The sequence below is a fragment of the Alligator mississippiensis genome, chromosome 6 (genome assembly GCF_030867095.1).
Source record: "Alligator mississippiensis isolate rAllMis1 chromosome 6, rAllMis1, whole genome shotgun sequence".
Classification (NCBI taxonomy): Eukaryota; Metazoa; Chordata; order Crocodylia; family Alligatoridae; genus Alligator; species Alligator mississippiensis.
The window spans coordinates 72497653-72523617 of record NC_081829.1 but is presented as its reverse complement, the minus strand read 5'-3'; the positions used below and the strand labels follow the sequence as shown (position 1 = coordinate 72523617).

General features: G+C 47.1%; 2 protein-coding genes across 2 annotated transcripts; one reads left to right on the top strand and one right to left on the bottom strand.

The window, feature by feature from the left end:
* The first annotated feature begins 10276 nt into the window (after positions 1 to 10276).
* LOC132251196 (homeobox protein vent1-like) lies at positions 10277 to 13657 on the top strand. The gene is made up of 3 exons (XM_059730009.1): positions 10277 to 11144; positions 11267 to 11484; positions 12601 to 13657. The coding sequence occupies exons 1-3, from the start codon at positions 10916 to 10918 to the stop codon at positions 12964 to 12966; spliced, it is 813 nt and encodes a 270-aa protein (XP_059585992.1). The 5' UTR covers positions 10277 to 10915; the 3' UTR covers positions 12967 to 13657.
* Positions 13658 to 15491: 1834 nt separating this feature from the next.
* LOC132251195 (homeobox protein MSX-1-like) lies at positions 15492 to 21114 on the bottom strand. Its single transcript, XM_059730008.1, has 3 exons — positions 19921 to 21114; positions 19658 to 19824; positions 15492 to 17857 (listed from the first exon to the last, which is right to left on the bottom strand). The coding sequence occupies exons 1-3, from the start codon at positions 20798 to 20800 to the stop codon at positions 17471 to 17473; spliced, it is 1434 nt and encodes a 477-aa protein (XP_059585991.1). The 5' UTR covers positions 20801 to 21114; the 3' UTR covers positions 15492 to 17470.
* Between the last annotated feature and the right edge of the window lie 4851 nt (positions 21115 to 25965).

Below are 25965 nucleotides of genomic sequence, written 5' to 3'. Positions count from 1 at the left end.
CTGCAGGTAAGTTCCTACGAGGAGAGATCGAGGGACCTGAATCTATTCAGCCTCAGCAAAAGGAGGCTGAGAGGGGATCTTGTGGCTATCTACAAATTCATTGGGGGGGGGGGGGGGGCAGCAAAGAATAGGGGACACTGTTTACCAGGGTGCCCCTTGGAGTTACTAGGAACAACGGCCATAAACTGTTGGAGAGAAATTTTAGATTAGACATTAGGAAAAATTTCTTTATGGTGAGGGTTCCCAAAATCTGGAATGGGCTTCCAAGGGAGGTGGTGCTCCCCTACCTTGGAGGTCTTTAAGAGGAGACTAGACAAGCACCTAGCTGGGGTCATCTGACCCAAGCGCTCTTTCTTGCTCAGGGCAGGGAGTCGGACTTGATGATCTACTAAGGTCCCTTCTAACCCAAAAAATCTATTAAATCAATGAACCATAGAATGGGGCTAAAAATTAATCCTGCTCCCATGGTTGTGAGTGGGATATTTGCCATTGACTTCTTGGGGGAGCAGAGTCAGACCTATTCAGAAGGCAAGCTTGCTTAGCTCACTAAATTTTGCCTACAGGAGGTTTGAATATTATCTGTAATGTAGGAAGTATGACAATATTTCCATAAAATAAGCTGCTTTCAAGGAGATTGAAACTCCATCTCAATATTTTCTCGGAGAATGTGTGTATGTGGCACTTTGCAGTAACTTTAACTGTTCCTTTGGACTCTAAGGCTGTGATCTGGCTGCTTTTGGTCTATAAGGTTAACACTTCTAGAAATGAAGGACAGGGGGAATGCATTTGATTCAGCAATATGTATTTATGCAATTTCTTACATGCAGGCTTTATCACATGAAACAGCTGCACTGATCAACAGAGGAAAATTTATCTAGGATTATCTGAGTCTTATCTTCATATACTTACGGATTAAGATGGCTCCAAGGAAGCCTTGATATAATAGAGATTTTTATCAGATCTGAAGAAGCCACTTGTTAAAGCTGTGGCTATAAATACACCTTTTTACCAGAAAGCATCTAACTCTGGGCCTACACACCTTCTCTCCCCACACTGACAGTTTTTCTCATGGCTCACCATCTGGAGAGTCTGATTCACAGTTCATAAAACAGAGACTGCAGCACGGGTGAAGTCATTGCAATTCTCATCTCGGGTGAAAGGGATGGTAGAGCTAGCTGGAGAGAATGCACATAGGAGGAACACCAGAGGTTTTGCAGAGCCCACCCAAGTGATGTTCAGGATGGCAATTGCAGGGTGAGCCAATGTTGTTAAGTAGAACCCTAAATGGCAATAGGTACCATCAATCTACTGCAAGAGTCACTTTATCTTCTGACTGTACCCAAAGTCTGCACTGCTTTCCTCATCCTCTCTGTAGGAGGCTAGTTTCATAGGCAGTAGACTTTTCTAGTCATCATCCCCACTCTGCTCTACAGATGTGAAATGTGGGTGACCTACCATCAACATCTCAAGAACCTGAAGAGGTTCCACCTGTTGATGATGCCTGGGGAAAGTCCTCCACCTCTAATGGGAGGGTCACCACACAAATGTCACAATCCTTGCTGAAGCCAGTGTTATCAGCCTTGAGTTGACAGTCCTCAAGCACCAACTTCACTGTGTGGATGCCTGATTCGTGAAACAAGTGCTCTACTCCCAGCTTAGTAATTGCCTGAAATCTTGCAGTGACTAGAGGAAACACTACAAGGAGTTACTGAAGGCATGCATCAGGAGCTGGGAGAAGCTGGTACCAGCCAACCCCAATAGCACCACAACCTCAGCCAAGTGCTAGCCCATTTCAAGGTAAAGCATCTTGCCCTCAAAGCAGAGAGGAGAAAGCAGAGGCACCCCAGCCTGCAGCCTACTCTCCCCTGTAGAAAGACCTCCAACTTCTGCTGATAGATCTGACTCAAATATTGAACTCTTGTGTCACCCCAAGACCCATCAGTGAGCCCTGGTAAAGACCAGACTTGAATTGAGAGATTGCCCATGACAGTCTTTTCCTCATACTGGATCTGGGCAATGCTGGACTCTTCCCTGGCTTTGGTAAGAGGATTTGGAGAGTTTTATTGTTATGGAAAAACTAAATGAGAACCAGCTACAGCTCAAACGGATGCGAACGGTTCCCTCCTCTATGAAATAACTGCAGCGGTTTCTTCCAAACCTCTCCGTGTGCTATGAGTTAGCAAAACCCCAGGTAAGAGCTGAGAGCCCCTCAGTAGTTTCCTTCAGAAGCAAGATAATAGAGGGGCATGAACCGCCGGGGACGAGGGCTGGGTTGCTTAAGTGGTACCTCTGCAAGCTGGGAGCGGAGGGCTGGAAATGCGTGTGGTTGATGCGATTTGGATCGGCTGCAGAACCGCAAGGCCGTGCAATGATCGTTGTAGGTTGCTCAGAGGAGTTGTTTGATCTCTGAGCTCAAGTGCCTGGGGAAACTATTGGTGGATTTTTGGTTGTAGCCGTGTTGGTCTAATAAAAGATATCGCATCTATTCAAAGATCCTTGCCAGGGGAAACTATTGGCAAGGGAGAAACCAAGTCATCTACGCTGCCCCAGATGAAAAAAGGTGCTAACGATCACTTAGCATAATGACTCTCGGGTCAGGGTCTAGTCAACAACCAGCTGGCAGCGCTCTGGCAACGTTAGCCCACAACTGCTGGGCAAGACCTGCCCGGCAAGAGGAGATGCCGGTACTCATCTGGGCACGACCCGTTTCACCCCGGCTGAGCAGCGGGCCCCAGAGCCCCGCGTGCATTTGTACCAGCCCGGCTGCGGGTTTGTTTTTTTATCTCGATGCGTCAAAGCCACTGCCCCGCTCCCACGCGCTTGATTCTTGCAGCTCCAAAGGTTTTGCGGGGGCTGAGCGGGGCCAGGCGGGCGCCGCTTCCCAGCTCTGCGAGTGGCAGGCACTGAGGGGCAGCTGCTCCTCGGGTGCAGCAAAGCAGCGAGCAGCAGGGGCGGCCGGGCTCTGAGCAGGGGCTCCCGCCGCTCCCCTCTCTCCCTTGCAGGCAACCGGGGGGGCGAGCCTCGGCTGGGCCCCGAGCTTCGCGCCGGAGCGGGGCCGGCAGAAGCGGGGGGGGAGACAGTGAGTCTTGCCAGGCCATTAGCACTAATCGCTGCCCATTAGCTCCTCCTTGGGTGCGCAATTAGATGGTAATTAACTGGGAGAGCGCGGGCGGGAGGGGGCGTCGGGCTCAGCCGCTCTCTGGGCCGGGCCGGCTCCCTTCCAGGACTGCCCGGAGCCGGCCCGGCGCGGGATCTCCGCGGTGCGGGGGTCCCGGCCCGGCCTTGCTCAGAGCCGCTAGGGGCCCGCGGGGAGCGGCCGCGTTAGCGCTCCCGTTGCCGCGCAGCTGCCCACGAACGGCCCCGCGAGCGGGCAGGCGGGCTCGTCCCCGTGGGAGGAACGAGCTCAGGGCAGGGAAGCGGCAGATAAGGCTGCGCTGGGGGGAGCCCGGCCGCTCGCCGTCTGCCGCGCGGGGCCCGGGAGCAATGCGAGGCCCCGAGGAGCTGCATCACTTGGATCCAACCGGGCTGGCCCGCAGCACCCAAAGCGGTCCGCAGAGATGCTCCCGGCGGCAGCCCTTCTACCACCAGCGGGCTCCTCCTGTGCCACCGCGTGTGCCCGGGCACTGGGTCTTCAATGTCTCTGCCTCTTGAACCTCTAGTTCACGGTAGTAGGGAGGAGGATGGAGCTCAGCTCCTGCTGACGGAGTTCAGCTCTTCCCCTCCTGACCAGGCCAGTTGGGCTCTGATGTGGGATGGGCAATGCTTGCTCTCTTGGGTGTGGGGTGCCAAGGTTGCACGAGCCCTGAAGAGCAGCAGACTGTGCTCAGTTCAGGGCAATAGTTCCTCTAGCACAGAGGTTCCCAACCTTTTTAGATTGCCGACTGGCAAACAGCAGACGAGTAGTGACCGCACACTGGCAAACTGTGGACCAGCAACCTGCAGAGTGGCAGCCAACCCTTTTTTATACTCCGTATAAAAAGATATCATCTCTGGTTCGGTTTGATCTGAGGAACCAACTCCAAGTTGTGGTCACTTCTACTCAAGTGCCCCAAAATAATATCCACTGGAGCACTTCAGCCCAACAAGGAAACCTAGTCTGGCAGAGGGTCTAGCCTCAGGCTTGGCTCCTTTGACCCTCTACTGCCACTAACATCAGACATAAGTGGTCATGTGAGTGCCTGAGAACTATGGAAAAGTCTCTACCTAGACAAATATGTATTGTGCATGATTGCAGCAGAACTACTGTAAGGAAGGGAGTGGAGGTGGGAGAGGAGAGAACAGCCAGGTCCATTAAATTTTTATACTCTTTTTTTTAAAAAGAGTTGGTCCCTGGTCAACCCTTTTTTATAGTCAGCATTAAAGAAGGGTTGGCTGCCAGTATGCAGTACGCCAGTCACTTCTGGACTTCCAGACTGGCAGCTGACCCTTTGCAGCCTGACACCAGGCCACAGCCTGGTGGTTGGGAACCTCTGCTGTAGCAGGATGTGGGTTCTGGGTACAGGAGATAGCAGTGGTTGCAGATAGAGGTGTGGGCAGACAGAGAACACTAGGCTGTAGCATCTACATGGCATTGTTATGCCATATAATGCTCCCCTGGGGGAGTCTTTCAGGTGCTGGACTCCCAACACCCACCCAGACAGATACAGTACCCTATGGAGGTTTCCCTAAAATCAGGCTTTGTTCCAACAAGCAAGGTTTCTCCTGTTGCTCTGTGCATGCTGTGGGCTGATCTCCTCCAGTCCAGAACCAGCTGAATGCTTGGGACGGGGGAAGACAGCAGAGAGTGTAGTTATAGAGCCAAATTGTTCTGTTTGTAATATGCTGCAGCTTACCAAAGGGGACAGTTGAATTTCCAAAAGCCTGACTTGGAAAAATAAGCCTGCCAGGTCTTGGATGGGAAGAAGGTAGAAAAGAAATCCTTTGTTGGGGGAATGTCTGGCTCACACCTGCCCATAAACTAGTCTAAGCAGGGACTAGAACAGTCTCCCTTGAGCTTGGAGCCCTGTGGGTCCGTGTTCAAATTACTTCCTGATGTAGCTGTGACCTGGGTTTTGATTTTCTGTCCTCTGACTTCATTTCCCATCCTGTTGCACCCCACCCCCAAGAATCAGGATCAATCACCTAAGGCTCTCTCCAGCATAGCAGGTGTAATCAGCATAATCAGTGGGAGAAAATATTATTTGGAGGGCTGGGTGGTGTGGGGCACACCTGCTTGATTCACAACCCTCCCTCCCGCAGGGCTGTTGCAGGGGCCGGTGCACTCTGGTGCTGTACCCATGGTGGTGGCGGAGCACATGGCGGGGGTGCTGGGCACAGTGCTGTACCAACAGGGCATGGCAGTGGTGTTGTCACCAGCTGCCACAAAATTTGTTTGGGAAGGTTAAGCCCTGTTAGCTCCAGCCTTCCACTCCCTATAGGTGTAGGGCACACAGAGGTGATGTGTCTAGTCCATTGACTTCAAGCTCTAATGACTAGGGACTCTGGGCTGGCCTTTACCAGAAGTCCGTAAGCCAGACAGGAATTGTCCCCTGGACCCCCAGTGAGGAGCCTTAACCCCTCTGAGCCCCACCTGAAACATTCAGCATTCGGGTGTAGAAGAATTTAGAACTCAGGGTTGCAGATGGAAACTTAAGAACCTCACTCTGCCCCATCTCTACCTTGAGGAGAAATCACTCTCCACACAAGTTGCAACTTATACAGGACACCCCTGGTTCAGTTTGATTTGAGGAACCAACTCCAGGTTGTGGTCACTTGTACTCAAGTGCCCCAAAATAATGTCCACTGGAGCACTTCAGCCCAGCAAGGAAACCATGTCTGGCAGAGGGTCTAGCCTCAGGCTTGGCTCCTTTGACCCTGTTCTGCCACTAACATCAGATGTAAGCGGTCATGTGAGTGCCTGAGAGCTATGGAAAAGTCTCTACCTAGACAAATATGTATTGTGCATGATTGCAGCAGAACTACTCTGTGGGGAAGGGGGTGGAGGTGGGGGAGGAGAGAACAGCCAGGCCCATTAAAACTGAAATGAACAGAAAATAGAGGAGTAAAGTGGTGCTGACAGTGGTTGGGGGCAGGGGCAGAAGTTTCATGTGGTATTTTCAGAATGAAACTGGAGTGTGTCAGACAAGACATGGTTATCACGCTGCCCTCTATGCTTCTGACTGCTCTTCATTTTTCTCTGCAGCTCATAGTCCTTCCCGGAACAGAGCCTGGGTTTCCATGGGCCTCTACAGCAGTGTTCCTCAACATTTTTTGTACTAGGATCCATTTGTAAACATCAATGGCCAGTCCCAACCCAGTGCCCTCACTCCCAACCACTGCCCCCTGTCCCCAGGTCCCAGCTCCAAGTATGTGGGGCAGGGGGGGCAAGCATCCCCTTGCAGGCTGGAACTTTGCCAACCTGCAAGGAGAAAGCCACCATTTCCCATGCTTTTCTTCTTTAAAGAAGAATCTATTTTTTAAAATGTGTTGATCCATTTTTAAAGCTTGTTCATGACCCTTTCATATATTCTTGCAACTGACTTTTGGATTGCAACCCAGGGGCTGAGAAACACTGCTCTACAACATCCAGCACAGCCGGGAGTGAGGTAACTGCATGAAGGTAGTAAAAGCCTGCACCATGCATTGCTTCCTTTATGGGTCTTGAGGTGACATAAGAGTCCGATCTTTGAGTCACAGATCTATCTGCAGAAGTGTAAATTAGGACACTGAAGGAGGCTGCTTCTTCATGCTGTTATCTCCCAACAGCAGTAGGGGCTCAGCCAGCTAAATCTTTAGCCTGCTCTTTGCGGCTGGTTTAAATAATAATAATATTACACTGATCATGATTCCAGTGCCTGTGATTCTTCTCATCCTGTAGAGCTCAGTGGGTGGGTGGGTGTGTTATTGCCAAGCTGTTTTGCCTTCATTGTGAAGGTGAAAGCAAAGATTACTTTGTAGAAGGACTGTCCCTTTCCTCGCATAGCATGTCTCCCACATGGGAGTGTGCCACACAGCAACCTCTGACAAGAAGACCTGGCATGCAGGGCCTTTTCCTTCTTGTCCATTTTGTGCTACTTCTCAGGCTGTGCAAGCATTTGAGGGGGCAGGAGTAGGTCAGAGCTGCCTGCCTACTGGTTATTTCTGTGGAAAGTGCTGTTGAACAGATCCACCTGCTGTAGGACATTGCAGCTGCTCCAAGATTAGGGTGGTCATCGTAGAAGACAGTTCAGTTGTCCTGTCCTCTATTGATACAAAACTGGACTCTTTTCTTGAAGAGAAAAATAGAGGACATAAAGGCGTCCGGTTTCGTATCAATAGAGGACAGAGTAGCAGAAAACCGGAACCTCTATGATGGCCACCCTATCCAAGGTTCATGGCTGGCCACCCTGTCCTGCCTTATTAGCATGGGGGGGCAGGTCCTCTCTCCTTTGCAAAGCCACCTGCCTGCAGCCTTGGCATTGGAACTCCCACTTAAAGCTGTCTGAGGTGGAAGCTTGGATCTGATGGGTGCAGTCCAAAGGTTCCCAGTTCACAGGCAGCCGCGGCTGCTGTAAATTCCTTGTGAGGAAGATGCATGAGGGGGCAGGCAGATGTGAAACGGTGGCATGTGAGGGGTTAAACTAGATGGAGCCCCTCAATTGTACTTGAGGGGCACTGCCAGGGATCCAAGTGATCACAGAAACAGCACTTTGAAGGCCTAGGAGGAAGCAGATAGGAAAATTGGTGCCCCTGAGAGCCCAGTTTACCCTGGAATGGCCCAGGGTTCTGCTTTGATTCACATGAGGCTGTGCCTCAACTTGCTACAGAAGTCATTACCTCAAGGAACTGTGGGACATGCTAAGCATGAAGGAAAAACTGAGTGTATGCTGTTCTCCAGGGCTACTTCACACTCTAGAATGTACCTCTGAGTGAGAGCAGCCCTGCTGTAAGTACAAGGACAGGCAGGGCACGGGCCAGGCAGATGTCACTGGCTAATCTGTGTTCTTAGCTCTGACTGGGTTCTTAACCTTGGCTGTCAAGTCAGGTCTATACCAAAGGCGACATGTGGCCCAGAGTTAGAGGCTCTTAACCACGAGGGTCTTTTCAGTCACAAGAGTTTAGCTGTACCAGCAACTAAATAGGTGGCTTTAAAATCTATTTCTATCAGGGGCTGGCAGTTGCCATCTCAAAGCAGAACAAAATGAAGTTATTTGTGTGTCAGACTTCTGATTAATAGGGAGAAAGGGAGTGGGGAACTTGCACCCCTAGGTTCATTTGTGTTATTGGTAGATACAGTGCAAGTTTGGGATTGGCTAGGCAGGAGTTTATTCAAGGATAGCCTTTTTGTTTAAATTTGCAGGCTCTTTTAAATTAAATTTAATAAAAGTATACACCAAGCAGTCAGCTCCTGATGATGGCTTTGTTGGGAACCAGGAGTCTGAGCACACAAACAGGTGACTGGGAGGTACACAAGGGAAGCTACAGATATGGGCATACCAATCAAGTTACAAGCTTGATAAACTGCAGGACTTCAGCTACTCTATGGTAACTACCTCTTCTCATGCTCTTAGCCTGTAAACTTACCACACTTCCATTAAAGGGCAAGCTGCCTCTCCTTTACCATGAGTTAAAAGCATGCACTTGAGCAGTACAGTAAAGAGTAGAGACCAGGCAGTAAGTTTACACCTCATAGGAACTTGTGTATGTGCCTGTACCATGAGACTCAGATCCTTAGGCACTGTATTGCAGTTAGTTATCTAGCCTCAAAGGCTGCTATAGTCTGTACATACCCAGAACAGCCTATCCCTTAGTAGTGTTAGAGTGCTCACCCAAGGCATTACTGCCTAATTACTTGTTACAGTCTCAAGCCTGGTATTCAGTATTGTTCAAGAGACCTTTAAATATTAGAGGCCATATCCTATAAAGGATGATAGATACAAGTAGGGCACAGCAATACCTATATTTTAGATGCCCATTCTCCAGAGTTGGGTGTCTCACAAAATCTGTGTACTGAATGAGAGCTGCCTAATTCTGGCCAATAGGAGATACCATGCTCAAGCATGTCTCTCTGGAGCTTTGGTGCCCAAATCAGGATCGCAAGTTTCTTTGTCCACTCATAATGCAAAGCCTGGCAGGGAGGAAGAGGAAGAAGAGAGGAAAGCCTTTGTCCCAAATGTGGTAGCCTCAGTTCTGAGCCACGTCTCCAGTCTCCCAGAAGCTTGTCTAACCCCTATGCTATAAACTAGGTTGGGTGTGGGTACCCTTTACCCCTCCTTTCGAAGCTGAGCCAAAATTCACTGGGCCTAGATTAAAGTAAGCAAGAGGGAGCTTGATTCTGTAGAAACCAGAAGCCCTGGCATTCATTTGGGGCAAACAGAGAGATCCTCAGTTACAGTCCCTGCTTTCTGGACATTTTATGCATTTTATAGTAAACAGGCATTGAATGAAAAACAGAGCGAGTCTGCCCACAAGGCAAAACTGCTGGGATAAGGAATTTTTTGGATCGAAGAGGAGCAGTCTCTGAGGAGGGGGTTGCTTTGGATTGTAGGGGTTATTTTTAAAGATCTGGCCTTAGATCCATGTGATTTGATACCCCATGAACTCCAGTAAGAATTACCAGTACTAAACAGCTATGAAAATCAGGGGGATTTCTGTAAAACTTGCTAGGAAGTACCTGTCCCACTGTGGTTTAATGGTTCAGGTGAAGCCTGAAATTACAGCTTTCACCAAATCTCCATGATTTTCAAGTTAAAATAGGATTTCCGCTGTCCTTTACTGGGCTGCTCTGTGCTTTGATGGTCTCATCCATTGAGATCCGATTTAAATCTGTACCATTTTAGGCAGTTCAGCTTAGGTTTGGAATATCCTCCCCTTCCCAGTAGCAGCTGGTTAACCCAGTGCTTGAAACGACAAACAATGTGTACTTTCGCTCACACTCAGGTAACCCTGGATTTCCATTACCCCTGGCTTTTGGGGAAGGATGCATATTTATAATGAGAAAGTGAGACTGGAAGAATAACTGTAGGAAGAGGCAAATCTTAAATCAGGGTTTTGGGGGCAAATCTTTCTGCTGTGAGCTTCAGCAAGAATACCTGGGGTTCCTTGGAAGTTAGCTTGCCTCAGGACTGTGACCAGGCCCAGTCTCTGGCTAAATATACAGCATTCAGGGTTAAAGAGGCAAAAAATGGCTTTTCAATTAGGAACCACCCGGAGGTGTGATGATATCCAGGCTTCTTCGCAGCTAATGAGCGGGTGCTCAGTGCAGGCATTGGCCCTGGAGGCGCCGAAAGCAGGATGTCAACCGCGGCTGAGCGGGTCCGGGCCCGTCCGCGGAGCGCTCCGCGCGGGGGGCCATTACAGCCCGTCCTTCGGGCCCGGGCGGCGTCGCTGCCCGCCCCAGCCGCGTGCGGCGCGGGGCCCTTTGAAGTGGGCGAGGTGCGAGCCGGCGCTTTGATCGCTGACCTCGGGAGCCGGCGGAGGACCCGCTGCAGCTTTCTGGCCAGACGAGTGGCGCCAAGTTCAAACTGGGAGCAACGTGCGGGGTCCCGTACGCGTGAAACCGGCTCAGCCAGGCCGCTTTGGGGCTGGGATTTCCTCGACCCCTTACTGCGAGGGCTTCCCCGGGGGGAGGCGCCCAGGGGACTCCCGCAGGAAAGCACCCGGGCGGGAGGCTCCGCGCCCCGCGCTCCCCGGCCGGGTCCGAGCGCCGGGAGGTGCCGGCTGCAGAGCGCCCTGCGGGGGGGCGGCCCGCGGGGCAGCTTTGCATTTCAAGGCGCGGAGCCGGCCCGCAGACTGCCTGGAGCCGGGGCCGCAGACATTTGCCAGACGTGCGAAGTGCCCGCCGCGCCGCGCCGCGCCCTTATCTCGCCCGGCTGCCCGCTTTGATGTGCGCTCGTCCCGGCGGGGCGGCCCCCCGCATAAATAGCGCCCGGCCCCGCCGCCCGCCGCTGCCCTCGCCATGAGCAAGGCCGACTTCTCCGTGGCCTTCCTGGCCCGGCCCGAGCAGCGGCCCGCGGGCAGGTCCCACCTCTGCTGCGCGCCGCCGCCGCAGCCCCCCAGCGCCCTCCGCGGGAGCCCGCTGCTGCTCAGGGCCAAGCCCAGGGGGGCGGCCCCCTCCCCGGGCCGGGCGCCAGCGGAGCCGGGAGCCGGCCAGGTCCGGGCGCTGCCCGCCGAGCCACCGCGGCCGGGTACGGGGCAGCCTGCGGGAGGGTGGCGGAGGCGGGGGCCGCGATGGGGCGCCCCGGCGCGGGCGGGGGTGCAGCGCTGTGCTAACCCGGCCCTTGCCTTCCCTTGCCTTCCGCCCGAGCAGCGCCCGAAGGCGGCTGGTTGAGTGCCGACGAGTCCTCGGGCTACGAGAGCGAGAGCGCCGCATCGGGCGCGGCCTCCCCGCCGCAGCCCCGCCGCCTGCGCACCGCCTTCACCTCCACGCAGATCTGCCAGCTGGAGAAGACCTTCAAGCGGCAGAAGTACCTGGGCGCCGCCGAGAGGAGGAAGCTGGCGGCCGCCCTGCAGCTCTCCGAGGTCCAGGTGAGCCCCGCCGGTCCCTCCTGCCTGCCTGCGGTGGGCGCCCCGCTTCGCCCGGGCTCTGGGCAGCCGGAGCCGGGCCGGCTGTCACCGGCTGTCACCTCTGGTCCTGCCAGCAGCCAGGCACAGGCCCACGTCTCCTGGGTTGCGCTGTACCTCCTTACCCGGCTGTCTTTTGTATGTGGCCCCTTGTTAAACTCCAAATTTGGACTCTGACCCGTTGTTCTATCTGACTTGTTGTGGGGGGGAGCACGCTCCTGAGAGCTGCTATGGTCCCAGTCCTGCCCACACTTAGACTGGGAATGGGCCCGCTGGAGGGAATGAAGGCTTGTCCGCAGTCCATGAGCCTCGGGTTTGTGTCCTGATGAAGTCCTCTGGCTTCCCCCTGGGGATAGGGTTGCCAACTGTCCAGGATTTCCCTGGAGTCTCCAGGAATTAGATATAAATCTCCAGGAGACTGCTGGGAGTCACCCGGGAGATAAACGGTAGGGCATTCATTAAAATTAATATTAAATGTTGAATCCAATTTATACAGTAGTCCAGTGGGTTTCTCAAATGTAAAAGTAATGTACATTTGCCTTCCTGGCATAAATTCTATGTACTATAATTAATGTCATTATGTCATGTGATGAAAGCTCCTAGAAGAAATTCAAACTACCCTGGGAGCAGATTCAAGCACTGTTGCCAGTTCTTTACAAGACTTACCTCCTTGCAGTAGCCACCTTAGCACGTTGGGGCTTAATGGTTCAGACTAAAGGGGATTGGCTCTGAATTTAGCACCCCAGGTGGTTCAAGAATTGGTGGCATCCTTAAAATAGAAGGATGTTTAATTTCTCCCTTAGGGTTATGCACTGTGTAGAATGGGGGGATCTTGCTGTGAGAACATGCCACTCACTGAGGAGCTTCCAGGCTGGATCTGTGGTGTTAGCCAGAGATTACACAACATGAAAGTCCCTTCAGTTGTTCAAACAGGTGCTGCCAGCCAAGTAACTTCAATTCAAGCTCTAGTAAATGTACTGCAGTTTTGGGGTTCAGTTTGGGATCTTCTGAATTAACAATGGTTTATAAATAACTTCTGGGCAAGATCTCTGACTCTTCTGCAAATTTTGATTTCTTTAGGTCAAAACCTGGTTCCAGAATCGTAGGATGAAGCTTAAAAGGCAGATACAAGACCACCATCATAGCCTCCTGCCTCCAGCTCCTTTCTACAGCTATAGCCAAGGGACCCCACCAACTCTGCTACAGGATTATTCCCACTATCCTCTTGGCCCACAGCAGCAAAGACTCCTGCCTTTACCCCCAAGTCCTGCTTTGCAGCTCAACTCTTCCTTTCAAGTATATGACTTGCCACAAAATGCATCATATGGGCTTGTGGCACATGATCTGCCTTATTACCATCAACACTTTCTACCACAACTTTCCCTCCTTCCAGTTTTTCAAAACAAAATGGAAGACAAGCAATTTAACTCCCTAAAGACACTATAACCAAGGCTATATGTCAGATATGAAACAAGTATATGGTACACTGTAGGCTTTATTTGCACGTAAAGTGTTTGGCTTGATATCAAGTTAAAGGTTCATAACTATACAGGCTAATTCTAACTGAATTTAACTGATATTAAAATCTCTTAAATGTATTGCAATTTAGTATTCTAATTCTCATTCCTGGATGTATATTCACTTTGAAGATTTTTGTGTTGTAAGATTCTGTTGGACTACATGGTTCTTTCAATGAATGGGAACTTTAAAGGACATATTTTAATAGCTATCAATTCTACATTGCCAAATAGGCAGTGCTTGCAGGGCAGGGAACAATTAAAACATGGAACTAGTATTACCCTTGGTGAGACCTAGCTAGGTATTAATGTGCAAGATCTTTTATATCTTGATCCTTGCAGCTGATGAAAAGAAATCTGAAGTTAGTAGTTTCTGGTAAGACTGGAAGTGCAAAAGCTACATTCTGGCCTTTTATTTGGTTTTTATATCACCATAATTCCCCCAGGTAGTCTTATGTGGAACAGTGAGAGAACAGTTAAAGTTGTTTCCCCGTGTCTTGCTAATCTGGAGATGGAAGTTATACACTGTGTTTACGTTTCATTTCCTTCATGAAAGTGAATTTAAAAATTAAAATGAAAACTAAAAGTCTAAGAGAATTAAAATACATAGCTTTTTTTTAGTTTGGCTTCTTCATGATTGCATGTAAGTTCATGACGTAGAGTATAGGAGAGGTCAGAGTGCTGGTCAATTAGTTATTTTTTCATACACATACTTTAGCCTAATATTTTGCATTTCAATTATGCAGTTCTTTACAGTACCCTCTAAGGACATTTTAAAATCAATTCACAATGCATTTTTCTCATTTCTCTACATTGGTAATTTATTGTGTTTTAAAATAATTTGATGCAAACTAGTTCTGAACTTAACAGGACCTGTTTAAATGAATCATTTTAGTTGAGATGGTATGAATTTTTGTGTGCAGAAAGCAGAGCAGGGTCTCACTCTGCCCTGACTTCTATTAAAACTTCAGTCTAAAAGGGCTAACTAACTCTGCAGGTGCGTGGGCTTGTCTACGTGAGACACTTAATACACAGTAACCTAATAACAGTAGTGTGCTCAGCAAAAACCATGCTAATATGCTACTGTGCAGTAGTCTTAAGCTACTGTGCAGTGTCACTAAAAAACTGGGCTGGCGCTATTGCATAGTAACTAGTTACTGTGCATTTGGGTACTACTTCATTAAGCAAGTACTAAACTAAATGTGAAGCAACTACTGTGCATTAATGAGTGTGCAGACATGCTGGCTCTGTGTGTGTGTGTGTGTGTGTGTGTGTGTGTGTGTGTGTGTGAAGAAGTCCTGTGAGCCTGCTGTGGTAGGTAGATAACTATTGCCATTTTACTGGGGTGGGAGGGGGTGGGATAAGATGCTGTAATTTGCTTCTAGCTGATTTCACTGGGAGTGGCTAAGTACTTGGAACTCTTGAAAACTGGTTTTGGAACTGCATAAGGATTTAGGCTCCTATAATAGAAAAAGATTTAAGCCTTAGAGTGTGATTAAATTCCTCATTAAATGGAGTTTTAATTTTCATATTTGGCAACAGTTCAACAGAGGGTAATTGAATTGTTCATGTCATTTCCATAATTTGTACAGTGGAAACACTTTAATTCCCCCTTTAAAGACTTTTTCTATGATTGCTTCATAATTTTAGGTTCCGTAACTAATAGCTATACTGTTTTGTTCCCCTCCCTCTCAGAGTGGCTACATGGGTGGAGGGTGGTGACAGCCCAGTGCCTCTGTGCTGAGACAGCTTATAGTCTTCATTGCTGGGGCTTATGAAGAAAGTTGTGTTCTTTGATTCAAACTGGTTTAACACAACCGAAACTTCATCAAGGGGCAGGGTAGCTCTGTTAGCTCTTCAATATGTAACTTTGATTGTCCTCCACCCACCCTCCTGGCTCCTTACAGCAGGCTCAGCTCAAAATCTTAATGGGGCTTTTCAAGTATGATTAACTCCATTAAAAACAAGCCCTGACCTTGTCCAGAAAGGGCTAAAGGGAGTAGGAATGCAAAACACTAGCTGTTTTCATTCAAGTCAGCTGCATACAACTGAAATAACTACCAAGATCAAGCTAGGTTCTAACACCACCAATTCACAGGGCTTCAAACAGGCTAGTCTGCATCTGAATAGGGCCTTTGGGTTTATCTTAATCTGACTGAGAAGCATGTCCTGCCAGCCCTTAGGCAATCCAGGCAGGGTAGCTGTGTATCAGAGGCTGCAGTGCTGCAGATAGATGAAAGCCAGGCTTCTTATGTGGGAACTGAGCCTTTGCAGCAGCACCCCTCTCCCACTTCTCTCTAGCAGCCTATGTGAGGAGGGTGGGAGAGGGCTCTGGCAGAATGAGGTATGCAGAGGAATTTGTTTTGTACTCCACCCCCCCAGCTCTGTCACTGGTTTGTCTACTTGAGACAGAGGCAAAGCAAGGAAGGTTAGCTCAAGATCTTTTCTCTGGGGTACAGCAGGGAAAAGAAGCAACCAGCAGACTCCAGAGTACCCCTCCCCTGCCATCCTAACCCCTGAGCCAGGGTGCTGCAGGCTGTGGCTACCCATGGCAGGGTAACCAGGACATTTTTGTGAGGAAGGTGTTTTCTCTGTGGGAAGTTGTAAAGTGGGAAGAAAATCTGAGTTTCAGGAATCCAGTTCCTGGCCTCAAGTATGTTGGAGGGGAGGGGGTCACAGCTGGGATGAGTATGGGAGCTCCTTTCTTGTCTTTAGTTCTCCCACAAGCATCCTGCCATCGTATTTAAAATCTGTGTCCTTTGCATTCCTCTTGCACCGCCTTCGTCATAACCCATCTTATGATCCTTCTTTAATTCTTCCCCTATTGCCAATACAGTTTGTACCTGTCCTTGCTTTCTTCCAGCCCTAGCTTTCCCCACTTCTACATCCCCAGCAGGAGTTCTCTCCCCAACCCATCACCATCAAATTCTCATTTCTGTTAGTCTTCTTAGTGTTCTGCCAAGTTCCAAGGTGGTGTTGCTCTGGCCCATCTCCCACTGCGGTATGTTAAGCACCTGTCTGGTAGAGATAGGCAGCAGCAGACAATTGGGGGGTGTAGAGGCAGAGAATGGAGGAGGCTGACTACCTGCAGAGCAGGGCTTCCTAGCTAGCACTGTATACAGAATGTGTGTATGTAACTACTAATACTTGGGCCATTCCCTGAAACTTCAGAATTGATCAGCTGCCATGTTCCAAGGTGGCATTGCAAAGAACTATCACAGCATTATTAATCCACCTCTGCTCAGCCCATACATTAAATAATTGAACAAGCCCCCTTTTTTGAGCTTCACTCTTGCACAGGTTTATATAGATATAAAGATGCAACAGTGCATTATATTGCCAAAATTAATTCATAGTTTTAAAATATTCCATTTTCCTGATACGTCATACCATCTGTTTCAAGTTTATGTATGAAAATACTAAGTAGCTGGATTAATCCAAATGTTAGGTACTTATGTAATACAAAGCTTCCCTTATTTGCTAAAATTATATTAGTTTCCTGAGATTATTTGTATACTTAAGGCTCAGAAAACCAAGAAATATGAATACTATTTCTATCTTCCAAAGACCTTGCACAATATATTCAAGACAAGTCACCTCTCTAGCTTAAAATATCCTGCATTTTGTCACCATTTTCACCTCAATGCAACCATCATCATTAAAAAGAAAAGCGATATTAAAAACTTCCCTTAGAAATTGCTCTAAAACAATTGCTTTAACACACATGTATGTGCACATACACAAAATCCTATTGTCATAGACAAGGTAAAGGACTATTTTTTACTTCTACTGATTTAAAAAAAAAAAATCAGTCCTGGGAACTAATACCTTATTCTTCTCACTGTGTAAATGCTTGTCAAACAAGTCTCACCTCTCTACCCCCAGCTTTCTGTCATGAACTAACTACATGACTCAAACTCTGACTTTTTTGCCATTAGTATTAATTAAACTACATCTATTTGTTCTGATATTTTGGCACATTAGCAAATTAAAAAAAACCTGCTTATGTGCAATACAAGTGGTGCATTATTACAGTTTGTATGGTGAAAGAGTAGTAGTAATGTAGTAGAGGCAATTCTATACCATATTCCAAATGTTGTTTGATACTTTTAGATTATTCTGAAATATTTTATGATAGCTTGATAGCTTGTGACATAAATGAGCCAGGAAGAAAAAATGGGTAGGTTCCCAGATATCCTCCCACCCTCAATAAAAGTTTACACTTTAACTACCAGCATTTTGAGCCAGGCCAGTCCTTTAGCTTGATTTGTCTGTGTTCTTCTAACACCATTAAAGGACACTATAAGACTGAACAGACAATAGAATAATCATATTTTTTGAAAAAGATAATATTTCATCACTCATTTTTGTTATATGATAACAAAATAAATAAGTACTTCTCATGATTTGGGGTAGTTCATTTCTAGGCATGTTTAGGAGGAAGGCAGGTATGGCTGGAATCTCAATCTATTAGGATCCTTGGTTAGAGACACTGGTGAAATTGCAGATGGGTAAGAAGAAAATCCTGGAGCAGGAGGCAGCAGGAGAGCTGGGCTTGGCACAACTGCTTGGATAGACTGTGTTGGAGCAGGAGGCAATAGCAGGGCTGGACTTGGCATAGGTGTATGAAGAGAAACACAGGGAACTGCAGCAGATGAAGAAGAAGCAATATTGAACTCCATCCCATGGGGATAGCTAGATGTCTGGATCTCTGGGTAACAGTGATATGGTACAAACAAGCCTGAAAAGAGAGCTTCAACCCTGGCATCTTGGGTTTGACGTTTGAACTTCATGCGACGATTCTGGAACCAAGTCTTTATCTGAAACCAAGGAATCAAGATGTTCTTTTTTTTTTGCCACATGGAGAGGTACATAGATTTAAAAATGTTTAGAAATGCATTTTACAGTAATGACTATGTTAGCATTTTGAATGAAATTTGGCCCATTTTCTCAGTTAGATTTGATTAAGCTGGATTTAAGGTGGAAAAAAATCCTTTTACTTTAGAGAGAGATGCCTACAAGAATATCGTTGCGTATCTTGTTATGTCTAAAAAGTTAGATTTAAGGTTCGACTGTTAGAAGCAAGCTTTGGTAGTGTTAAGTGTAGACTTCAATGCTACTTCAATTTTGTACCATTACCATCCTAAAGCCATTAGTTTATAAAATTTTCTATGATTTCCTGAAGTGTCTGGCCATGTTAAAGTTTGGAAAACTTCTGCATTTGTACATTTTTGGTGTAAAATTGAACAAATACAGCTTTATACTTGTGGCTGTGATCCCACATCTGATCGTTTGCCACCTCACTTCATATTCTGGCCTCAGCTATATTTTAGATACTTCAATGCTAGTCACCACCATCACCAACATCTTTCTTTGTCAGGATGGGAGACCTCTGTCTTTAGTATCATCTTAATATTTATATTTCTATATATTTAATTGACTGCAGGGGACTGAAAAATGAGAGAGGGAAGTTATGTGAATCTGCAAGAGAAGCTTGATTTCACCAAGATGACTCCACACATTATATTTCAAATGAAAACAATAAGGTGCCAAGACTGCAGATGTACTTCATTTAAACATGAGTATTTCTTGTGACTTCATTGGGCATAAAGTAGATAGGGAAGATGTGTTTTGAGAGCTGCTGATAACAAATGCAAACAATGTTGCATACTTATGTCCAATTCTTATTGAGCCAGAGTCAATACAAGACTATTGCTTTTAGTAAATTGGTATTAACGTAAGCCAGAAATAACCTTCACCTCATTCTTTCAGTGTGTTTTCTCTGATGAAACATAGGCTGGTGACTGCACATCCATACAGGAAACTTAGCTACTGGGCATTCTGCTCGCCTAGTTATTTTTTGCTTTTGTTTCTTTGGGAATAGTTCAAATTAACTCTCAAGACCACTTTAACTCAAATTGTCCAGGTTCACCCCTCCCCTATTCCATAAGGTTTGCATCTGAAGTTTTGAAAAGAGTAGCAACTCTGCATAGGGTTTCCCCAGCTGCTTAGGATCTCAAGCAGTGCAGAAAGACTAGGGGGCATCTGAACTCCAATGCCTCTGGGCTTGGGGCTTGCACATTGGATGCCTGCCATGGATTTGTGGGTGTCTGTAGCCCCAGACTGATTAGCAGGAAACAGGATACTTGCCCATGGTGGCACCACACAGACTTGAGTGCCTGAGCTTTGCTCAGCCGATGGAACTCGGAACCGATTTGCCCCAGAGAGACAAGACATTTCAAAAAACCAAACACACAAAGCCCCATGCGGGGAGGGCTGGGAAGCTCTCCCGAGCGCAGCCTTTAGCCCCAGGCACTTCCCTCCTCCAAAAGGCTTCTGCTCTGTCGCCTGATTTGCTATTTCTTATTTTTAGACCAAGCTGCCTTCGCCCTCCAGTCCCCAGTCGGAGCCTCTGCCTCTCGGTCTCCCTGTGGTCGCGGCCCCGGGTGGCCCGTCAAGGGGACTGCGAGTAGGTGTCACGGCGCCTGTGCCACCCCGTGCCCCGTCCCCCACCAGCAGCCCCCGCGCCAGTCCCGCCCCGCAGCCGGGCTTTGCCGGGCTCGCTCCGAGCGGCTCTGCCAGGGAGGTGGCAGGACAGGGCAGCCCCCAGCCCCGCTCACCTGCGTCTGCGAGAGGTTCAGCACCTTGGACAGCCGCCGCTTCTCGCTGGCGCCGATGTAGCGCTGCTCCTGGAAGCTCCTCTCCAGCTCCTGCAGCTGCGAGGTCGAGAACTTGGTGCGGGGCCGGCCCGGGGGGCTGCTCCGGCCCGTCTGCTCCCGCGGGGCACCTGGCACGAGAGAAACGCGGGGTCAGAGGCGGGCGCGGGGGTGCAGGGCAGGCCCGGGGCGCCCCACGTGCTCGCAGCCCCGCCCCCCCCGCTCACCCGGCGGCGCTGGGCTCGGCGGGGCGCCCCGAGGCAAGCTCGGGCTGTCCCGGGCGGCCCCGGGCGGGGCCCGGCGGCTGCTCTGCGCGAGCCACTGCACCGAGAAGGGCCCCTTGTCCATGCGGCGGGCGGCGGGCACTGGGCGGCCCCGCGCCGGGGCCAAACCTTTAAAGCTTCTCCCGCGCCGGGCTCGGAGGGGGCCGCGGGGCATCAAATGCGGCCGAGAACAAAGGGCCCGGGCGCGAGGCGCTTTAATCTCCCCTTTCAGGTGATTGTTACATCCGAGCAGTGCGGGGGCTGGCGGGCCTGGGGCTGCCGGCCCTGGCGCCAAGTTCACCTCTGCTCCGCCGGCGGCTGATAAGGCCCCGGGCCCCCTTCCCCCGCCCCCACCCCGCCGCAGCGGCCGCTTTGCCGCCCCGCGTCCCCAGCCCGAGGCCGCGCGGCGGGAGGGGCAGGGTGTGCGCGGGCAGCCCCGGCTCTGGCAGCAGGGAAGGGGCAGGAGCGAGCCGGGGCCAGGGGACTTGGTCTGGCGGGGAAATGGAGGCCGAGCCACTGTGCGACCTCTTCCAGAGCCGCCAAGGGAGCTGCTGACCTGTCGGGCCGCACCGGGGCTCCCCCACCTTAGCAAACGACCAGAAACTCCCTCCCCGAGGCTTGGCTTTGCACCGCAGACCCCCCGGGCCCACTCGTTTGACCATGTCCTGGGCAGACCGGGGCGGGGGGGTAAATTAATTGATCCTGATTTCATTTCGGGACGAAACCAGCGAGTGGGAGCCGGAGGCCCGGGGCAGAAAGGCGGGGCAGGGCCGGGGAAGTGGCTGGTTGGTTTGCAATCCAGGCCCCAGCGGCCGAGCGGGAAGGACGAGCAGGGCTGGTGCATTTCAAAGTAAAGAGCTTTCGCGTTCCTATGCCGCAGAACAAAGGGGGAGCACGTCTCTGACGGGATGATTCAGCTGAGAGTGAGAAACGAGCCACTCGTCCAGCCCCAGTGCAGCCCTTAGCCTCAGCAAACACCAGCCGACACTTTTACAGGTTGTTTCAGTAAATAGTCGCCCCTGCATGAGTTTATCCAGCCAGAGATAATGAACTAGGTGATGTTCTTGCGCCCTGCCACGCTAATCCCAACATGCTTGAGACATCATGTTAACTCTCAGACTTCAAAGGGATTCATGTCGCCCTTTTATGAGCAGTGATATGCAGAGAGATGCTGGAAGCCACCCTTTGAGCTTCCCTTCCCCTCTGGTTTGATGCGGTTTCTCCGACAGACGCTGGATTTTCTTCTCATGAAAATATAATATGCTTTATGCCACCGTTTGCTAAATGCATCGCGGCATGAAACTAGTCAGCAAGTTTGAGACCGGTATGTGATTATTAACCACCCTGAATACATTTCACAGCTAAATCTCTAGTTATAAAATCCACAGCTGAGTAATATGGGGAAGATCCTACTATGGAATCTGGTTATCTTTCTTATGGGCACCGAATATTTTTACCGGGTAAAAATGCACTCTGCAAAGAAATAAGTGAAAATATATATTTGAAAATTTTATGAATTATAACAACAAAGAGCAGAGTAGCTCTTTTGGGGGGCTGCAGTTCCAGTTAGGTAGTAGTAAATCGCTATCCAATTGCACTCAAAGTAATCCAGAATTTTGGAAGGCTTAAATATATCACTGATAGGCTTAGTCCACAGTAATATTCTTTTAATTTTAACGAGAAAACACAACAATGATTTTATAAAACATTTGGAGACATTTTCCTCCATTTTTGATTGATTGCTGCCAATTTTAGTATTACTGTTAATATTAAGAAAGGAGAGAGCTGAACCAGTAAATCACTGTTAGTGAAAAGGCAGGATGTTGATGCTGATGTGAGAGGAGAGGAGAGCGCAAGAGCTATAAAAGAAGGATCATGATGACTGATGAGACACTTAACCAGATATTTTTAATCATCGTTCACACTCCTGCAAACATCTGTGTCATCTTGAATGTGGAGGTAGCTCCATTCAGCTCCACAGAGGTCCATAGTGAGTTCAGCTCCATAGAGAATCATAGTTTCATAATTGTTAGGGGCTGGAAGGGACCTTACAGGTCTGTTCATACACACTTGGATTGAGACTTTCTGATTTAGAATATCTGAAAAAATGGTTTATAGAGAATGTGAAATAAATGTTATAAACCAAAGCAAGTGCTGAAAATAGTGGTGGTTGATTATATGATAATACAATAACAACATAGCCATTTCGTTAATGAAGATATAACAGTGTACTGTGAAAGAGAAAATCTAATCTGAAAAAAAGGAATAGCATCATTCCTTCATGAAGTTACTTTGTATTGCTACATGTTCTTTTATCACAACCTGTGAATGGGAATGCTTTAACAAAAAAGGATTATCTATCTGAGGAGCTATAGATTAAAATATCATATGTAGTATTACTATAATATAAATGTGTTTTACTTAAGAAGCTATAAAATATCCACTTCAATCATCTCTGATTTGTTTTTTTTTATGTGTGTATTTCTGGACAATCTGTTTTATTATTTTTATGTGGCATTCAGTAGTTTCAATGAATGCAGGAGACCGGTGAATATTCTTCAGAAAATAACCCTCTGGCCTACTGTTACAGCAGATCCATTCCAGGCTTCAAAAAAGTTTCCTACAGCTTTCTTGGTAGCAGATAGAGCACTTGGGGAAATACTGTTTTCCCCCTGCAAATGGATAGGACTGTGCAATTCCATTCAGAAGGTTCAAAGTACGAATTGCATCATCCAAAATCTATTACAGTCATAGGTCTTCTCTATATTAGGCCCATTAAAAAAATTCCACTGTTGCTATCTGTGGTTTATCCCTGCTGGTGACAAAAATATTGTAAGGTTTAGGGCAGATCTGTACTAGAAACTTTTTCTCATGTAGTAATATTGGCAGGAATGTCAGTTTTTTAAAAGTGTTAAAGCATGCACTTATGCTGGCAAAAAGTGTTTTTTGGCAGAACTCAGTTATACTGTCTCCTCAAATTAAATGAATGATACCAGCAAAAACACATTCATACTTGCATAACTGTACCCATAGTGGCAGAGCTTGCCAATATAGATGCACAGGTAAACCTCATTTGATGTAGAATTGGTCTTGTGCAGCTGCTAGCATTTTTAACACCATATCATTATCACTTATTCTGAACAGCATAAGATGTATGGATGTCATCCTGCATTTGTTGCATGCATGCATGCTTAGTATGTAAAATAGATAGGACAACCTATGTAACAACCTTACTGCAACATAAACAAATGTTTTATTTCTTTCTGATCAGCAGTTAAAAAGGAATTCCTAAAAATAGTTCCCAAATCTCACTCAAAAATAGAGCTGGGAAAAATCAGTGACATTTACCGGCAAATAGTGGTCACAGCAAACGCTGAAAAACTATTATTGGAAGAAAAATAGTAAAAAGCTAGTGTGCATGTATCATATATTATAAAAAAGGTTTTATTTGTAATACAGCTGCAAAGCTTAAACAAAACCCCACTCTTTTGAAATCAGAGGTATGTTAGTGAGGTAACTAATCTGTGAACAACTGCAAGACTATAATGATCATCTCATGAAAGGAAGCACCCTTTAAGCACTCATTGCTTCTTTATTGTAGTTAAGGCTTTTCATCAGTTGAGTGCCTTGATGTAACAATGCCCTAATATTCAGGATCAGCAGTCTATGCCTAAATGCATTCAGAACAAAAGAAGAAACAAAAGTAAAACAGCACAACATGAGCAAGAGACTCTAGCATCATACCGCATGTAAACTACCCGTGAGAGAAGCTCCTAGAGGCAATGTGAGTGACTCACTTTTTTACAGCTACATTTTAATTATACCCTGTGTTGACTGAGACTTTCATTAAGCTGCTTTTACATTGTATATAGCTGTGCTTCCTTTATACTGTTTCAACTTGCTGTTGAAAAAGCATTATGCCTATTCCAATGATAAAAAGAAACATTGTTTTTTGGTTATTGTTTTATTGCATCACTTGAGAAAGATAGTAATTGTGGCTTTGTGCTCGTTAATGACTAACTCTTTTGGTATTGGTCTGAATATGGTAGATGCCAGCTGCATTATAGCTTTGTGAGTATGTTGTAACTGAAGTGCCTGATTCAGATGCATTTCTTCTGTATATGGAACCTCAGGTGGCAGGTCACAGGAAGAGTATTTGGAAATTATTTCTTAATATAGAAAGGAGGTTTTCTACATTCATAACAATTAAAATTAGCCCTCACATTTGAAAATTAATTTAATATTTAAAAAAAAAGGATTCTATAGAAACAATTCAAATATTATTTTTCCATTGCATATGTAGTCCTCTGGGTCAGTGCAAAATGTGTATAAAATACTACTGCTTTGATTTGTGAGCACTTACATAATCTTTGTGTTTGTTCAAGTGACTACACAGTCTTCAAGGCAATGAAAAATCAGAGCCATGACATGTATGTATGTTAAATATTTTAAACTAAGGAGGTTGTTTAACCCCTGCAATGGTATACTTCTTAAGACCATTTATATCAGTCTCAGGACCTGGTTCTTATTTATTTATTCATCATAGAGTCGACTAAAATGAAATTCATTAAATTTAATTCAGGAAATCCAGTGAAGTGATACTGGAATAAAGCTAGAGTAGTAAAACGGAGGGTCAAGTCTTTTCTATCTAGCTGGTCTGCAGTGAGTTATGCAATGTGTCTTCGTGACACATGAAACCTTTATGGAGATAGAAGAGAAAAAGATTATAGGAATGCAGAAACAGTTCTTTTCTCAAAGTGTCATGGTCAAGCAATTAGGTTTTACCTTTTAATAGTTTCTAAATTATTAGCTTCAAAAATGAATAATTAGGCCCATCACCAGGTAGTTGGCATTTAGGTGGTGTCAGGGTTAACCTCACCTGTACTGGATCAGCTTAGAATCAAATAGCTTGGAGCAGTCATTAGGCTCAGCTGAGAAGGAGTTGCATATTTAAAAAAAAAAAGGATAGGAGACTAAACTGGATATTTTTTCTTTATGATGCTTCCCTAAAGCTAGAGGTAGTGGTACTTATGGTAGTCCCTGAATGAGATCAAACCACAGGCAAACAGAAGAGAGAGTCCAGAGCATTAGCTCTGAGTTGAGGGATAGAGGAGTTCAGGAAGGTATTTGTTTCCTTAGGATCACTATTTAATTTCATTTTTGGAACCTTACCTTAATGTATTAAAAAGACTGCTCTCTGTGAGAACTTGTATGAGGGAGTCTATAAAGAAAGCCCTTACAGAGTTTTTCAAAGAAACCTGAGAAAATTGGGGTAGGGTTAATAGCTTCAAAGCTAGCTACAAGGGATGCTGTGGAGACTGATCCTGCCTCACTGATCCTAGATGTAATGTCTAGCTGACTGTGTTACTTACTGAGAAATTTTTAAACCTGTAAAGAGTCGAGTAGAACAGTGGGTTAGTATGTCATCTTGTCACTTCTGGAAAAGTGCCCTCATGAGCAAATATATATATGATAGCATCAGCATATACCAGTCCATTGGCAAGGAAAAAGCTTCCCCACAAGCCAGCGCAACAAGAAAAACCTAGATGAGCAATAGCAGTGTGTGTTGTAGGAAGAGCAAATCCTTATAAATGATTGAGCTGATGAATTTTACTTCTTCTGTTTGTAAAGCGTCTCAAGGCAGATCATAATTTTCTTGAATGTATTTATTTTAAAAAATCCCCCCAAACTGCTGAATATAATACTTGAATGTAATACTTGATTTGCAGCAGCATTTGGTGACATTATTAAAACACTTGAGCTACTTTAAGCTTTGTGTTCTAGCTTTCACTGGAGCAAAATTCATTGGCAATTGCAGCTCCAGAATATCTTACAGTTGAAAGTAAATTAGCATCCTACATATTTGAAAATAAAAATGCAGTGGATATTTCTGAATAACTTTGTCTGTAAGTACTCTCTTGGAATAAGGGCTGTTTATTCCCTTTAGATTGGATTAGATAGTCTTTTAAAAAAATCTTGTGTAAAGACTGCAATTGCTACTGTGCAGCA

Bases quoted from the DNA above. Each gene is read 5' to 3' on its own strand.
- LOC132251196 (XM_059730009.1), top strand. From the start codon at position 10,916: ATGAGCAAGGCCGACTTCTCCGTGGCCTTCCTGGCCCGGCCCGAGCAG. The intron at 11,145-11,266 runs GTACGGGGCAGC...CCGCCCGAGCAG, and splicing joins CGCCGAGCCACCGCGGCCGG to CGCCCGAAGGCGGCTGGTTG. The intron at 11,485-12,600 runs GTGAGCCCCGCC...TGATTTCTTTAG, and splicing joins TGCAGCTCTCCGAGGTCCAG to GTCAAAACCTGGTTCCAGAA.
- LOC132251195 (XM_059730008.1), bottom strand. From the start codon at position 20,800: ATGCACCAGCCCTGCTCGTCCTTCCCGCTCGGCCGCTGGGGCCTGGAT. The intron at 19,825-19,920 runs GTGAGCGGGGGG...CTCTCGTGCCAG, and splicing joins GCCGAGCCCAGCGCCGCCGG to GTGCCCCGCGGGAGCAGACG. The intron at 17,858-19,657 runs GTGAGCGGGGCT...CCTTGGTTTCAG, and splicing joins TGAACCTCTCGCAGACGCAG to ATAAAGACTTGGTTCCAGAA.